This window comes from Wyeomyia smithii, chromosome 3, assembly GCF_029784165.1.
Source record: "Wyeomyia smithii strain HCP4-BCI-WySm-NY-G18 chromosome 3, ASM2978416v1, whole genome shotgun sequence".
Classification (NCBI taxonomy): Eukaryota; Metazoa; Arthropoda; class Insecta; order Diptera; family Culicidae; genus Wyeomyia; species Wyeomyia smithii.
In genome coordinates this window covers 180,838,962-180,854,665 of record NC_073696.1, presented here as the reverse complement: position 1 = coordinate 180,854,665, position 15,704 = coordinate 180,838,962, and the positions used below count along the sequence as shown (strand labels likewise).

Genomic DNA, 15,704 nt, shown 5'->3' with positions numbered 1-15,704 from the left:
TCATCGTGTTTCTCAGAAATCTCTATAAGAAGCACTTACCACTCCGTGGTAATATGAGCCAATATTGAGATATAACATTTTTACGAAAAATTTATTACGAAACTCAGAACTATTTTCGTAAAAATTCTATATCTCGAGATTGGCTGATATTACCACGGGGTGATAAGTGTTTCTTACGTAAAATTTTCCAAGAAATACGATGAAACCATCAAATTTGAAATAAAATTAGCTACATTGGCCGAAAACTGCAAATTTAGTTTTAAAATACTAAAATAATCTATCTGGCAACACTTCCGGTCAAAAATAATATTTTTTCTGGATTTCTTGGTTTATTTGCTTAAAAATTCCCCTATCACTATTTTCCGGGTGTCTTACGTCTATAAATTGTAAACAAAATTAATAACGAAGTTTACAACTTTTTTCGTAAAAATGTTATATCTCGATATTGGCTCATATTACCTCAGGATGATAGTTGTTTCTTATGTGAAATTTTCCAAGGAACACGATGAAATTATCAAATTTAAAATAAAAATGGCTGCATTTGCCGAAAAATGTAAATTTGGTTTTCAAATACAAAAATAATTTATCTGGCAACACTTCCGGTCAAAACTTATATTTTTTCTGGATTCCTTGGTTTATTTTCTTCAAAAATCATCTATCAGTATTTTTCGGACATCTTACGTCTATGAATTATAAGAAAAAGAAAAAAGAGATTTTGGACAAAAAATGCGCGACTTTGCAATAAAGAGGGGGGTCCTGGAGAGCGGGGGTTTTTCCTATCGACACCAAAATTGGGATTTTCCCAAAATGACAGTAGATGAATAATTCTCCCAACTTTGAGCAAAATTTGTGATGATCGTGTCCAAGTTTGTGCTTTTTCGTGGTCACTTCGTATGGAATGACCCATACGCTTATGCTCATTTTTTGGCACATTTTCGATAGTTCAAAAATTTCTAAAATTGTCTGCAAGTGATCGAAAGTGGTACCAATCACTCTCGTTCTTGTTCATGGCTGTATCCGACTTTTGAGTAAAAAGATCGATTCTACGAATTTATGAATGCTGTTCCATATTTTGATTGAGCTAAATAACGAACGTTTGAACGTTCGAACGATAAAGGGAATGAAAATTTCCGATACTTTTCGTGCGAATGTGATAGGGCTCTAAACGAAAATATCTGTGAAATTGCCCTCAAAGGAGTCTCCTTATCAATGGCTTTGAAAAAAGTTTTTAGTATTTTTTTCGAGATGAATCAAGCGACCAGAGAATGCGAAAAACTATAATTTATTTGTAGATAAGTTTTACAATCGCTTAATAATTTTTCAGTCGAATAGTGAATTGTGAAATATTGATATGTATTGCTGGAAAGTAATGAACAGACAACTCAAGCAAAAAACATATTTTTATAAATAATTCTACTTTGTCAAACCTAATTTCAAAATATCTCCAAATCGAAAGGTTTTAAAAAATTGATCGCTGAGTTTGATCACTAGAATCGTATTACATAATCAAAATACCCTTGGATTTTTCGCCAGAATTTACGTTATAATTAAGTATTTACAGAATAAAAATTCACCATCGTTAAAAAGTGTATTTTTTTAACAAAACTATATGAATCTTTACAATTAGTTTTTGGAATGTTTTTTAATACTAATAAAGGTTTTGGAACTACCATGTTTTAAACCAAGTGTATGGTCACATCCATAGGTCATTCTTCTAGGAAAGCCTCAATTCAAATTGAATCCAAAATCACACAAAAAACTGTGTATTAGTTGAAAAATATGTACAAAATTTTCATAAAGACTTGATATTGGTACCGATAATTTGATATTTGCACTTCATTTTCAATTTCACAGAAACTCTGTACGTCTTTATCATTTCTCCACATCTTAATCTTTATCTGATAGTTTAATCCACATCTCCATTAAAAACCAGAATTTCAGGAAATTCCGCATAGAAATTCCCGCGATCGGTTTTTAATAAAGATGCTTTCCTGGTACTTACATTACCTGAACGAGATTTCATCAACACTAGTTACTGGTTAACTCATAAAAGTTCAGAGATCTATCGATAACTCTTGTATTTTGATTTTGTTAAATGGATTATACCAAACAATCATAGATCAGAAAACTGAAAACATACAAATGGTGGGCGTGGCTAGCTTGGGCCATCTGTTATTCCCTCCCATCAGTAACAGCAATAAATTATAACCGCACTGTCATGCAAGCCCCTAGCGCCATACTGTCAGACCAAGATAAACCAAAAGACGTTTTCGGTGATGGTGGTGGTACAGATAGTGTGGGTATTTCAAAGGTAGGGAGGATCGCCCGTTACGGCTCGCTAATGCATGAATAGGAGAAATTGCGTGCTGCCTCGATGCTCGCGATCGCGTCAACACCGTCAACACGACAGCACTTTGTTGTGCATACGAAATCAAACGAAATAAGTAAGAAAGCAAGAAACCCAGAGACGACACCACCAGACACAGCGCTTGCAGGCGATGTTGGACGATCATTATATGTAGCACGAAACAAACAAGCAGCAATGACGAGGCGTACTCTTGGAGTAACCGCGCTGTTTGTGCGGTGAGCGATGAAACCCGTTAAAATCGTGATTCAAATTTAGAAACACCATTCACATGCAAACGAAGTAAAGAAAAACAAACAAAATTATGTCTGAATATGGCCGCAGCCACCCATGTTTTTTCTGGTTGAGATACATGTTACAAATAAAAAATAACTCCAACTCCTTCGCGATTGAACGGCAATTACTTCCGTTGGCGCCATGGTTTACTGGTTGTCTTTGCTGAAACAAGCACCATATGTGACTACTCCTGATGTGATGGCTGGCAAGCGACGCAGGAACTCGGTCGGGTTCATACGATGTTCCTTCAAATGATCAGTTTCTTCCCCGAAGCGTTTCTTTCTCAGATAATATTTTTCACATTTTTCAAAAAATTTTATGTACTCATCAGGGCCCTGCAAGAAGTTAAATATTTTTAATTGGTCAGCCAAACAACAAGTTTCAGCAGCGATGGTAGGAAACATTTCCAGGTTCTAACTTAAGGTAGTAGATCACCTGTCTTGTAAATAGGTTTTCCAATATATCTACTGCCAAATAAGTGTGGTTTATGATGATAGGATTTTGTAACAACTATTTTTTAATTACCACTTTTTTTGCCAACGGTTCATGAATATGGTCAGGGGCAGGTTCGTCAAATGGTTTTGAAAGGGCTCGTTTGACTTCCAGTTGCATTAACATGTAGGACAGATACTGGTTGCGCGTTTGTTTGTCGATGAAATTCGTACCCATAGTGTAAAATGTAGCCAACCAATTTTTCACCATCTTGCGCACTATTTTAAACATAGTTGAGTATGTTGTACATTTTCTTATAGATATTTCACACCTACCAGTATCTGGAAACAAAAACATTAGCGAAATGACATCCCTTGCATCTTCCTGGAAGTTAAAATCCAACCGTTGCTCGTCCGGATCAGTCATTTTTCGAGTGTAGTTAAAAAAAAATTCAAGCCTCCTACGTTGTTGAGACCGAATCAGAAGCTGAACATGGCTTATATGAGGTGTGGAAGAAGTAGGTATATGTATATCATCATTATGACAAACTCATATCACAACCAATCACTATTTATTGTAATGGAATATTTTGTGCGTGGTAAATCGGAAATAACAATGCATGTGTACTGTAGAACAATTAGGTACCAAGAGACTCATTTGTCATATTATGATGACAAATTACAATTCTCCCATCTCCTTATTCGCTAAAAATACACCGTTCAGACACATGTCTGCGATGTCGGGCTCGAAAACCTAATTACTTTCTTCTATTGTAGCCCAATCGTGAAACAAATTATTTCGATTCATTTCGTGTGGTGTGAAAATGAGGATACAATACGTCCGGACTCTAATATCACATTCATTGCCTTTTTCGTCAATATCGTTAAATGAAACCATCCTGTCGGTATCGTGCGATGCTTTCCTGTGTTCACATTAATAGCCAAACTTCCATCGATTCTAATCTTTTTCGTATCTATTGCACCTACGACAATATGCAGCTCATATGGGTTGGTCAAAAGTAGCAGGATGCAAATAACGCTAGCCACATTGGAAACATTAAACTAATTCTATTATCTACAACAGCATCGGTGTTGTATTCAGACATATTTCCAGATATTTTGATAACCATCTTTCGATCCTAACGGCTGGGATCGTTTCTATTTTTCAATGAGGATTTTCCTTTGCAAGCCATACGTGCGAGTGTGAAACCATCTGATTTGCACCCGGAGGGGTTACCTTCTCAAGTTTCTCATTTTACCACAGCAGAGGGTAAACGTGTAAACCACAGAACTATGTCCTGCTTTTTACACATTGTTCTTCTCTCTTTTTTGTAACATTATGTATTTGTTAATATGTATAAGCATGCAGAGGACATCGAACTCGTAAACTGAAAGGAATTGTATTAAGTAAGCATCAAACCATCAAAAACATTCAGTGAAACCTGCAATCTATTCTGAGCCAAAAAAATAAGTGCAGTTGCAGGAGAGAATTGTAATTCGTTATATACTCGATGAGACTGAGGTTGCTCCAACAGCCAAAGTTTACGTATTCCTCAACGGGTTTTCCACATAAGGGTTTCTCGAGAGTAGTACTTTAATAGGTGGAGCCCTTGTACAGCCAAAGTGAAAACAACAGATTCATTTATGTCGAATTCATTTTTACGGCCGGGCTACTGGCATTTTTATATGCAATTTGACCGTTGCAGAAAGACCGTTGGTGTAGTCCCGCCGCAAAAACGAATTCGACATCAGAGTAATTGAGTATAGATAAGAGAGACCTCTACTAATTTGTTGATCGTTCCAACTGAAATCGGAAAATAAAAACTGTGTGAAAGGCACTAGAAATAATGCTTAGCAAGTTAGAAAAACTTTGTAAAGTTTGTAAGCAACAACTGTGAAAAAATACTGTATGTATTTCACCTTTGCTTAAGGACATAAATTTAAAAAAAATGAAAAATAAGTTATTCTATTTAGATTTGATTCATTTTTGTGAAAAATCATCGAAAAAAACTCAAAATATTGACCGATTCATAATTTTGTGTTCATCGTTGTCACTTCGTTGAAGTCACCGACCAACAATTTTAAATGTTTACATTGTTTTATGCTTTTAGCAAATTAAAGTCCCTCTATCACCTAAATAAGAGTTATGACAACTGCAACACCACAAGAAAATTGTTGAATTTCTTGAAAATAGAAGTTTTATCGTGCAACTGATTCGGTGCTGTGACTGGCACATAATTGAGAAGTGATTGTATAGGAAACAAAAAAATCAGACTATAGACTGAACCTGTACAATCTCTCTTTTTAGCGGATAATACTAAGCATTTGATACAGGGTCCGGCAATTGAACTACTGCATTAATTAAACACGCAATATTACGTGGCATACGAAACAGCATTGAAAAACCCCTCGTCGCTTTATTTACATTGTGTCTTAGCTGTCAAGGGAAGAATGTGTTAATTTTGTAATCGCCTGCGAAGGAAACCCAACACCTGAACGCCTGAATTTCCCAGGGTTAATTCCATGCTCGAAATGCTTGGCAAATTCACCGGACCTGGACTTTACCGTCTTGAATATGTTGGAGACCGAAGTCTGATATAAAAACATGAAGATGTGAAAGTCCTGTAGCCACATTTGGCCTTGGATAAAATAGTTCAAGAGCTCCTGCGGGCCTCATGCGATGTGTTCCCCGATTGTCTGCAGAGAGTGGTTAAACTCAAGAGGAACAAGCTGAACTTTCCCAGTGAATTTTTAAAAAGTTATATTTTCACAAGTAAATTGAATGAATTTAAAATAAAATGTGTTTGCTTAGATAAATTTAGCTGCTTGTTTCAATTGCAGGACCCTGTATAACAAGTAACTATGTTCAGGTAAAAAAACTACTAGGCAGTTCTTCGCCAAAACAGCAATTAAAATATTTTCAGTCGTTTGGGGATTTTTCTTGACTTGTTTTCGTTTCAGAACAACATCAGTTTTTTCGTTTTGTACAGGTCATGGACTAATTAATAGTTGTTATAATAACGAATACAGAGCGTTCAAAACTAACGTGTGGTTATATTGAAGAGCAGTTTGAATGAGGAAAACTTCGAAACGTCAAAAAAGCAGCGATTGCTTAAAGCTTCTAGGTTCCTTCGATATTACCCCCTCTCAATCGTGTAATCTAAGATGCATCCATATTTGTTGGAATCGATAATAGTCCAAAGATTTCGTAAACATGTCAGCTACTGATCCCTAGTTCCAACTGCTTCCACTTAAATTCGTTCTTTTGCGATATAGTCACGGATGAAGTGGTGTTTGACATCAATGCGTTTGCTTCGTTTTGTTTCCAAATTGTAGGCCGTTCCAATGCAGCCTCTATTGTCTTCGAATATGACAACTGATGTTTCTGGATCCTTGACATTCATTTCTTCAAGGATCCCAGCTATCCATATGGATTCCGCAGTTGCAGCACTCAGAACAACGTACTCAGAATCGATTTGTGATCTTCGTTGTCGGCAGCCCAGTCAGCATCGGCCAAGCCAATAAGCGATCGATCGTCGTTGCATTGAAACTGCAGTACGGTTTTGACACTTCCCTTTAGGTAACGGACGATTCTTTTCAAGCATTGCCAGTGAGCGCCTATAGGCTTCTGTTTATAGCGCCCCAGATACCCTACTGTATTTTCGGGTTCTGATCACCGTGTGGCATATTTTGTCGAGTTTTGATTGAGTTTCGGTGGGTTTTCCTTACTATTTTAACAAAATTTGTTGTCGTTTCGGTCTACTTGTCCTTTGTTACGACCATCTTCAGACTTATATTTTTTAATAAATACACATAAAAACTAAAATACAATAAATATAATTAGTGTCACAAAATAAATATATTCTTTCATTTTGAAAATTTCAGCACTTACAAACAAATTTTCTATTGTGATCCCTTCGGTGGGTTTTCTTGTTCTAATTTTAAGTTTGAGCATTAGGTTGGATCGTCCCCTGTTGCTGTGGTGGGTTGTAAATCTCCCTTAGTTTGTAAAGCATATTGTTGTAAGCGCTTGAGAAACTAATCCCATCCCGTTGGAGATTTGCTTCGTTGTTGATTTTCTCCACTATGTGCGTTCGAGCAAAATCAAACTCATGTATTGCGATGTTGAGTTAGCCGTTTCTCCAAAGTTTGTGATGTTTGTCCCACATACTCCCTGTTACCCCTACTGGGAACACATGTGAACACATAGCATGACAAACATTAAGCTACCTAGCATTTCACTATAGGGTTCTTGAGTTGGTGTTCCTTCTCGTTGTAGTTGTAGACCTTTCTCCATTGGCGTCTTTGCAGCGTTGCATTCAGCCAACCCAAAACGTTCGAGAACTTTTGCCACGCCTCTTGCGAAAGTTGAAGGGTTCCAGCTTTCCGATCGTACAACAACTTTATTCTCAGAAAGTGGCGGGCCTCTCCACAATCAATCATGCAGAATATCGTTGAGAGCTTTTTTCTTCAAACGGATGATGGAATCCAATTTCCTCCCTACAATAAGCAAATCGTCCACGTATAGTGCAACATACAGCTCGTCACCGTCCTTGTAGTGTGTGTAAAGGCAGTAGTCATGGCGGAACCTCTTGAAACCCATCTTGATCAGTTCATGGTTAAACTTTTCGTTCCAGCAGCGTGGAGTTTGCTTCAATCCGTATAACGATTTAAGCAGCTTACACGTCATGTTTACTGGAGCCTTGACGCCTTCAGGGATCTCCATGTAAATGTCCTCCTTTAAGTTGCCTTGTAGGAACGTCGTTTTGTGTCCTCGAAATCCAAAATAACGTTGCAAATAACCCTTGGCTACTAATCGGGCATTGTATCTCATGGCCTTTTTTTTTTTTTTTAAAAGGTGGCGGGGAAATCTGCAAACAGACACCTGAGAAGAGAACTCAGGGTGTGGGGATGAGACTAGGGGAGAGATGCTGGGGTAGTTACACTCGCCCAGACACCTACTGATCCCTGTCCCGACCCACTAAAACCCCTCCAGTCTCCAGCCCTGGTCTTCCCGGAACGACGGTTAAGTATTACGTCGGGGAGTGGCTTTTGTGCGTGATGCACCCTCTTTACTCTTATAACCTCCTAGCTAACTACCTGGAGACTGGTAATTAGCTACCACTGGCGTGTTGGTGGTTGACCCGCCACACACGTTGCAGCTCCAGAACAATCTGAGAGGCGGCCGCACAGACCGCGTTCCAGATGTCCGGGTCGTCGCACATCCTCCGGACTAGATTGTCCGGAGTAGTGCCAGGCCCGCTCACAGCCATCATGTTGCTCCTCGCTCTTGCGAAACGGGGGCATACGAAGAAGACATGCTCAGCAGTCTCCTCCTCCTCCACGCACTCGGGACACATGGGGGACACTGCGTGTCCGAACCTGTGCAGATATTGCCTGAAACAACCATGGCCTGACAGGATTTGTATCAGGTGGAAGTTCACTTCACCATGTCGTCTCCCGACCCAGCCGGATATCTCCGGTATGAGTCGGTGCGTCCATCTGCCCTTTGTGGAGTTGGACCATTCTCGCTGCCAGCGGAGCATCGAGAATGACCTTCTGGTACCTCGTATGCCCTTTGTGTCACGTTGGTCGAAACACTCTCTGTCCTCCTTGATAGCGATGCTGATAGGCATCATGCCGGACAAGACACAGATTGCATCGTATGACACCGTACGGTACGCACTCGCAACTCTCAGGCACATGAGCCTGTAGGTACTTTCCAGTTTACCACGGTAACTGTTAGTACCTAGCGCTCTGGACCACACTGGCCCACCATACCTAAGTATGGACGAAACCACGCTGGCAAGAAGTCTTCGCTTGCTGCCACAAACCGCTGAGCTATTGGACATCATACGAGATAGTGCTGCAATAGCCGATGAGGCCCTCTTACAGGCATAGTCGACGTGACTCCCGAACGTGAGCTTGTCGTCCACCATAACCCCCAAGAGCTTCAGGGATCGCTTCGAGGTGAAGGTGCAGTCTCCGACTCTGACCACCGCCTGTTGCTCCGATTTACGGTTGTTCACAACCGTGACCTCCGTCTTATGAGGCGCGAGCTCCAGTTTCCTGGAGCGCATCCAGTCCTCGACCTTGCGTATACAGTGCGCGGCCGTCAACTCGACCTCCTCGATAGACTCGCCGTAAACCTCCAGCGTTATGTCGTCTGCAAAGCCGACGATCACAACCCCTACAGGGAACTTGAGTTTCAACACTCCGTCATACATGACATTCCACAACACCGGGCCCAGGATGGAACCTTGCGGAACTCCTGCGGTAATTGGGACGCACTTCTGACCCTCCTCCGTGTTGTAAACTAGTACCCGATTCTGGAAATAATTTTCCAAAATCTTGTACAACGACACCGGTACGTGGATGCTCCTAAGCGCGAGCGCTATAGAGTCCCAACTGGCGCTATTGAATGCATTCTTCACGTCAAGCGTGACGATTGCGCAGTAGCGTATTCCTCTTCTCTTGCGCTGGATTGCTACCTCCGCCGTCTTGATGACGGAAGAGATTGCGTCCAGCGTGGACCTGCCCTTCCGGAAGCCGAACTGGTTACTTGCCAGACCGTTTACACCCTCCGTGTACCTCACCAGTCTGTTGAGGATGATCCTCTCAAGCACCTAGCCCGCGGTGTCCAGCAGGCAGATAGGCCTATATGCCGATGGGTCCCCTGGCGGTTTCCCAGCCTTCGGCAATAAGACCAGTCTCTGCCGCTTCCACCTGTCCGGAAAGAGACAGTCATCCAGGCACCTCTGCATGACTGCCCTGAACAGCCAGGGGGCCGTTTTTATCGCCAGCCTGATCGCCAGGTTAGGGATACCATCCGGTCCCGGTGCCTTGCTCACCTTTAGGGATTTGGCGATCACGATGAGTTCCTCATTCGTAACCCTTGCCTCCTCCCCTGCCTCGACACGGCTGTCGTCGCTCACGGATTGGATGCTCGGCAGGTTGGCCGACCATCTCTGGTCTATGTCTGAGATACTGGAACGTCGGACGTGAGACTCGACTGCCGGAGGCCAAGGACTTGGCTCGTGGCGTGGAAAGAGTCCCTCGATGATACGCTCCAGCATCGCTGGTGATCGCTCTGCAGGCGCCAGCGCGCCTTTAGTCTTGGCCATTACGATCCTGTAGGCGTCACCCCACGGATTTGTATTGGCACTCGCACATAGCCTATCGGAGCAGGCCCTCTTGCTGGCCTTTATCGCACTCTTTAGCATCGATCTTGCCGAACTGAATGCTGCGCGGCGCTCTGTCCTCTCTTCTTCGTTTCGCGCACGCTGCATCCTCCGTCTTGCCCTCTTGCTGGCCTTTATCGCACTCTTTAGCATCGATCTTGCCGAACTGAATGCTGCGCGGCGCTCTGTCCTCTCTTCTTCGTTTCGCGCACGCTGCATCCTCCGTCTTGCACGGAGGCACGCACTGCGAAGGTCGGCTATCGCGTCCGTCCACAAGTAAACCGGTGGCTTTCCATTCCTAGGTTGGCGAGTCCTAGGCATGGTGGCGTCGCACGCCCGCGATAGCATAGCAACTAGTTGGTCAGCAGTCGGGTGGAGCCAACTGCCCCCCTCGCGCTCCCTTCTCATTGCCTCTTCGAATACCTCGGCATCAAAGTGCGATGTCTTCCACCCGCGAACGGTCGGAGTGTTGGCTCTACCCGTCGCTTGCCGCCTCTCGTTGTTGTCTACACTATAACAGACCGCCTGGTGGTCGCTATTAGTGTAGCCATCGTCTACCCTCCAGTTCTTGATCAGTCCTGGGCTGGAGAACGTCACGTCGATGATCGACTCCGCACCATTTCTGCTAAATGTACTTTTGTTCCCAACGTTGGCCAGATCTAGGTTGAGCTTTGCAAAAGCCCCCAACAGGATCTGGCCCCTCTGGTTCGTGAAGCGACTTCCCCACTCAACAGCCCAAGCGTTGAAGTCGCCCGCCACCACCAACGGCGTTAGGCCCGTTAGCTCCATGGATAGGAGGTCGACCATCTGGGTGAACCTTTCGGTAGACCAACGTGGCGGAGCATAGCAACTGCAGTAGAACACTCCGTTTACCTTAGCAACTACGTACCCTTCTTCTGAGGTTGAGACAACCTCCTGAACCGGGAACTTGCTCGTCGTGCATATGGCCGCCAAACTGGACTTATCCGCAACCCAATTACCGTTTCCGGGAGGGATGCGGTAGGGATCCGATATGACGGCGATGTCCGACAACGACTCAGTGGCTGCTTGGTGTAGCAGCTGCTGAGCCGCGAAGCAATGGTTCAGGTTCAGTTGCGTCACCCTTACGCCCGTGGTTTCGCAGCCGGCTTACCGGCTGGGCACCTGGGGCCTCCCATAAAGTGTTTGGCGTCCCGTTTCCCGGAACATACCATGCACTTGGGAGACTCCACACAGTCCTTTGCTTTATGGCCTGCATCTCCACAACGCCTGCACAGCTGGCTCCTGGCAGAGCTGTATGCCACCACGGGTCGGTATTTGGCGATTACCGTAGGCCACGGAAGTGCTAACTGCAAGAACGCAGTCCCGGACCATCAGCGAGAGCTAGCCTAGGTTGTGGTGAGACTCAGGCATTGGGCCGCCGAATTCTCACAAAAGCCACATTATCCGGAAGCAGCTCTGACGGAGCGAATAGTGCCGCTCCCACCACCCAAATGCACTAATTCGCCCATTGGGATTGATGCCAGTAAGTTCCCAATTACGGTAACTGGTCGCAACGCCATATGATAAGAGTCGGATTTCGTTTTCGTACCACGATTCTGGGCTGGCACCTGCGCCGAGCTCCCTTAGTAAGGTCGTGTGACAACGGCTTGAAACGGCGAGACAACAACCGGTGCAGGGGTCTCCGTCCCGTAAAACCTGGCAGGTCTTCCAGTACGTTCCAAATTCATTGCCCGGTGGGAACCGGGCAGGAGTGGGATCAGATGTCCTTTCCTGACTTGCGCCGGTCGGGGGTGTCATAGTTGCTCATAAGGCGCTATGGCAGCCGCCCCTAGCCATGGCCTCACTGCTTCGGCATAGACTACCATGGGACCAGATAGGCGACCACTCCAGTATGGATAAGGATAGCGGCTGGAAGGGGGACCCACTTAACAAAAATGAACAAAAATAATGAAGATCTACAATTGGGCGCAGATGGGTTGAAAAACCCGTTTGCACGAGGAGGCATCCAGAGGTCTCCGCCGAGAAAGGCGGAGATGGATGCAGTAAAGGACGCCTGCGAAGACGGCAAAGGCAGTACGCCTACCGGATCGACGCAAGACATCGCAGTGGCTGGTCCACTGTTGATAAAGGCGGTCGGAAGACAGCGAGACACGCTACCGAAGGTAGTAGCGCTGTCGGAGCAGCTCGATGCCATAATCGAGTTTGCGAAAAGTCGCACCAACACGACGAAGTACCTGAAGCAGGCTCTCTACATGCTTCGGTCCTCCGTCGATGCTGCGAAGAAGGAGCACGCCGAGCTCAAGGCAAGAGCGGTGGCTGCAGAGAAGAATGCAACGGAGGTGACCGGAAGGGCGACGAAGTCGGTCCAAACGGACACCTGCATGTTTGCAGCGGTTTGCGCCTCTGGGTCAGCCGCAAAAAGAGCAAGGCAGTCTCCGGGGGAAGCCCCCGAGAACAGCAAGAAACGGTTGGTTGTGCTAAGCCCGCGAGATAGCACACCAACGGCCTCCAAGTCCGCCGAAAAGTCTGCCGAAGTGGCAGCTACGGGAAACCCTTGGGTTACCGTGGGAGGAAGGAAGCGCCAAAAAGACAGCAAGCGCAACGACGAGAAGGCGACAAATCGTCCAAAAATGGGAAAGAAGGCGCGAAGCAGGGGCGACGCCCTCATACTCAAGACGGATGGGTCCAAGTACTCCGAAGTCTTGAAGAAAATTAGAGGCGAAACCCAGCTCAAGGATCTGGGAGCGGATGTGCGGACCATCCGTCGTTCTCGCACCGGCGAGATGATCCTTGAGCTCCGTGAGGATGCTAAAAACAAGGGCGCTGCCTACAAGACGGTAGCCGAGCAGGTCCTCGGGAAAGATGTGCAAATTCGGGCACTCACCTCAGAGGTGACTCTCCAGCTCAAAAACCTGGATGAAATCACCGAGAGGTGCGATATTGCACAGGCCCTCAAGGAGAAGTGCGGAGTGGAAGTAGCCACTGAGGTAATTCGCCTCCGAAAGGGTCCAGCGGGGACCCAGGTGGCCACTTTCCGGCTTGCATCGGCCGATGCAACTCTGGCCCTGAAGACAGCCAAACTTAAGGTTGGCTGGTCAGTATGTCCCCTGAGCATACTCCAGCAGCCGGACGTTTGCTTCAGGTGTTTCGAGGGAGGACACAAGTCCTGGACCTGCAAGGGGCCCGATAGGAGCCAGTTATGTAGGCGTTGTGGTGGTGCTGGCCATAAAGCTAAAGACTGCGGGGAGCCTCCCAAGTGCTTGGTATGTACTGGAAAACGGGACGCCAAGCACTTTATGGGAGGCCCACGGTGCCCAGCCGGTAAGGCGGCCACGAAACCACGGGCGTGAGGGTGACACAATTGAACCTGAACCATTGCTATGCGGCACAGCAGCTGCTATACCAAGCAGCGTCTGAGTCGCGGTCGGACATCGAAATCGTATCGGACCCCTACTGCATTCCTCCCGGAAACGGTAATTGGGTTGCAGATAAGTCCAGTACGGCGGCCATATGCACGACCAGCAAGTTCCCGGTTCAGGAGGTTGTGTCAACCTCAAATGAAGGATACGCGGTTGCCAAGGTGGACGGAGTGTTCTACTGCAGTTCGAAAGGTTCACCCAGATGGTCGATTTGTTATCTATGGAGCTGACGGGACTAACACCCTTAGTAGTGGCGGGCGACTTCAACGCTTGGGCTGTTGAGTGGGGAAGCCGCCGCACGAACCGGAGGGGTCAGATCTTGTTGGAAGCTTTGGCAAAGCTCAACCTAGATCTAGCCAACGTTGGGAACAAAAGTACATTTAGCAGAAATGGTGCGGAGTCGATCATCGACGTGACGTTCTCCAGCCCAGGACTGATCAAGAACTGGAGGGTAGACGATGGCTACACTAATAGCGACCACCAGGCGGTCTGTTATAGTGTAGACAACAACGAGAGGCGGCAGGCGACGGGTAGAGCCAATACTCCGACCGTCCGCGGGTGGAAGACATCGCATTTCGATGCCGAGGTATTTGCAGAAGCAATGAGAAGAGAGCGCGAGGGGGGCAGTTGGCTCCGCCCGAGTGCTGACCAATTAGTTGCCACATTATCGCGGGCGTGCGACGCCACCATGCCTAGGACCCGCCAACCTAGGAATGGTAAGTCACCGGTATACTGGTGGACCGACGCGATAGCGGACCTCCGTAGCGCGTGCCTCCGTGCAAGACGGATGTTGCAACGTGCACGTACCGTTGCACAGAGGGTAGAGCGCCGTGTAGTATTCGGATCTGCAAGATCGGCGCTTAAAAGTGCGATAAAGGCGAGCAAAAGGGCCTGCTTCGATAGGCTATGCGCGAGTGCCAATACGAATCCGTGGGGCAACGCCTACAGAGTCGAAATGGCGAAGACCAAAGGCGTGTTGGCGCCTGCAGAGCGATCACCAGCGATGCTGGAGCGTATCATCGAGGGACTCTTTCCACGACACGAGCCAAATCCTTGGCCTCCGGTTGCTGAGTCTCACGTCCGACGTTCCAGTATCTCAGACACAGACCAGGGATGGTCGGCCAACCTGCCGGGCATCCAATCCGTGAGAGACGGCAGCCGTGCCGAGGTTGTGGAGGAGGTAAGGGTTACGAATGAGGAACTCATCGTGATCGCCAACTCCCTAAAGGTGAGCAAGGCACCGGGACCGGATGGAATCCCGAACTTGGCCATCAGGACGGCCATGAAAGTGGCCCCCGATCTATTTCGAGCAGTCATGCAGAAGTGCCTGGATGACTGCCTCTTTCCGGACAGGTGGAAGCGACAGAGATTGGTGCTGTTGCCGAAGGCTGGGAAACCGCCAGGGGACCCATCGGCATACAGACCTATCTGTCTGCTGGACACTACGGGCAAGGTGCTTGAGAGGATTATCCTCAACAGACTGGTGAAGTACACAGAGGGTGTAAACGGTCTGGCAAGTAACCAGTTCGGCTTCCGGAAAGGTAGATCCACGCTGGATGCTATTCTCTCTGTCACCAAGACGGCAGAGGTAGCACTCCAGCGTAAGAGTTGGGGCATTCGCTATTGCGCAATCGTCACGCTTGACGTGAAGAATGCATTCAATAGCACCAGCTGGGACTCCATAGCGCTCGCGCTTAGGAGCATCCACGTACCGGTGTCGTTGTACAAGATTTTGGAAAATTATTTCCAGAATCGGGTACTAGTTTACAACACGGAGGAGGGTCAGAAGTGCGTCCCAATCACCGCAGGGGTACCGCAAGGTTCCATCCTGGGCCCGGTGTTGTGGAATGTCATGTATGACGGGGTGTTGAAACTAAAGTTCCCTGTAGGGGTTGTGATCGTCGGTTTCGCAGACGACATCACGCTAGAGGTCTACGGTGAGTCGATCGAAGAGGTCGAGTTGACGGCCGCGCACTGCATACGCAAGGTCGAAGACTGGATGCACTCTAGGAAACTGGAGTTAGCGCACCATAAAACGGAGGTTACGGTT

The 15,704-nt window shown here is 46.4% G+C and overlaps 1 protein-coding gene across 1 annotated transcript; it reads right to left on the bottom strand.

The window, feature by feature from the left end:
* Positions 1-2,667: 2,667 nt before the first annotated feature.
* On the bottom strand, positions 2,668-3,538 carry LOC129731507 (uncharacterized). The gene is made up of 3 exons (XM_055691573.1): positions 3,409-3,538; positions 3,167-3,351; positions 2,668-2,976 (listed from the first exon to the last, which is right to left on the bottom strand). Exons 1-3 carry the CDS (start codon positions 3,497-3,499, stop codon positions 2,788-2,790), a joined length of 465 nt encoding a protein of 154 aa, XP_055547548.1. The 5' UTR covers positions 3,500-3,538; the 3' UTR covers positions 2,668-2,787.
* Between the last annotated feature and the right edge of the window lie 12,166 nt (positions 3,539-15,704).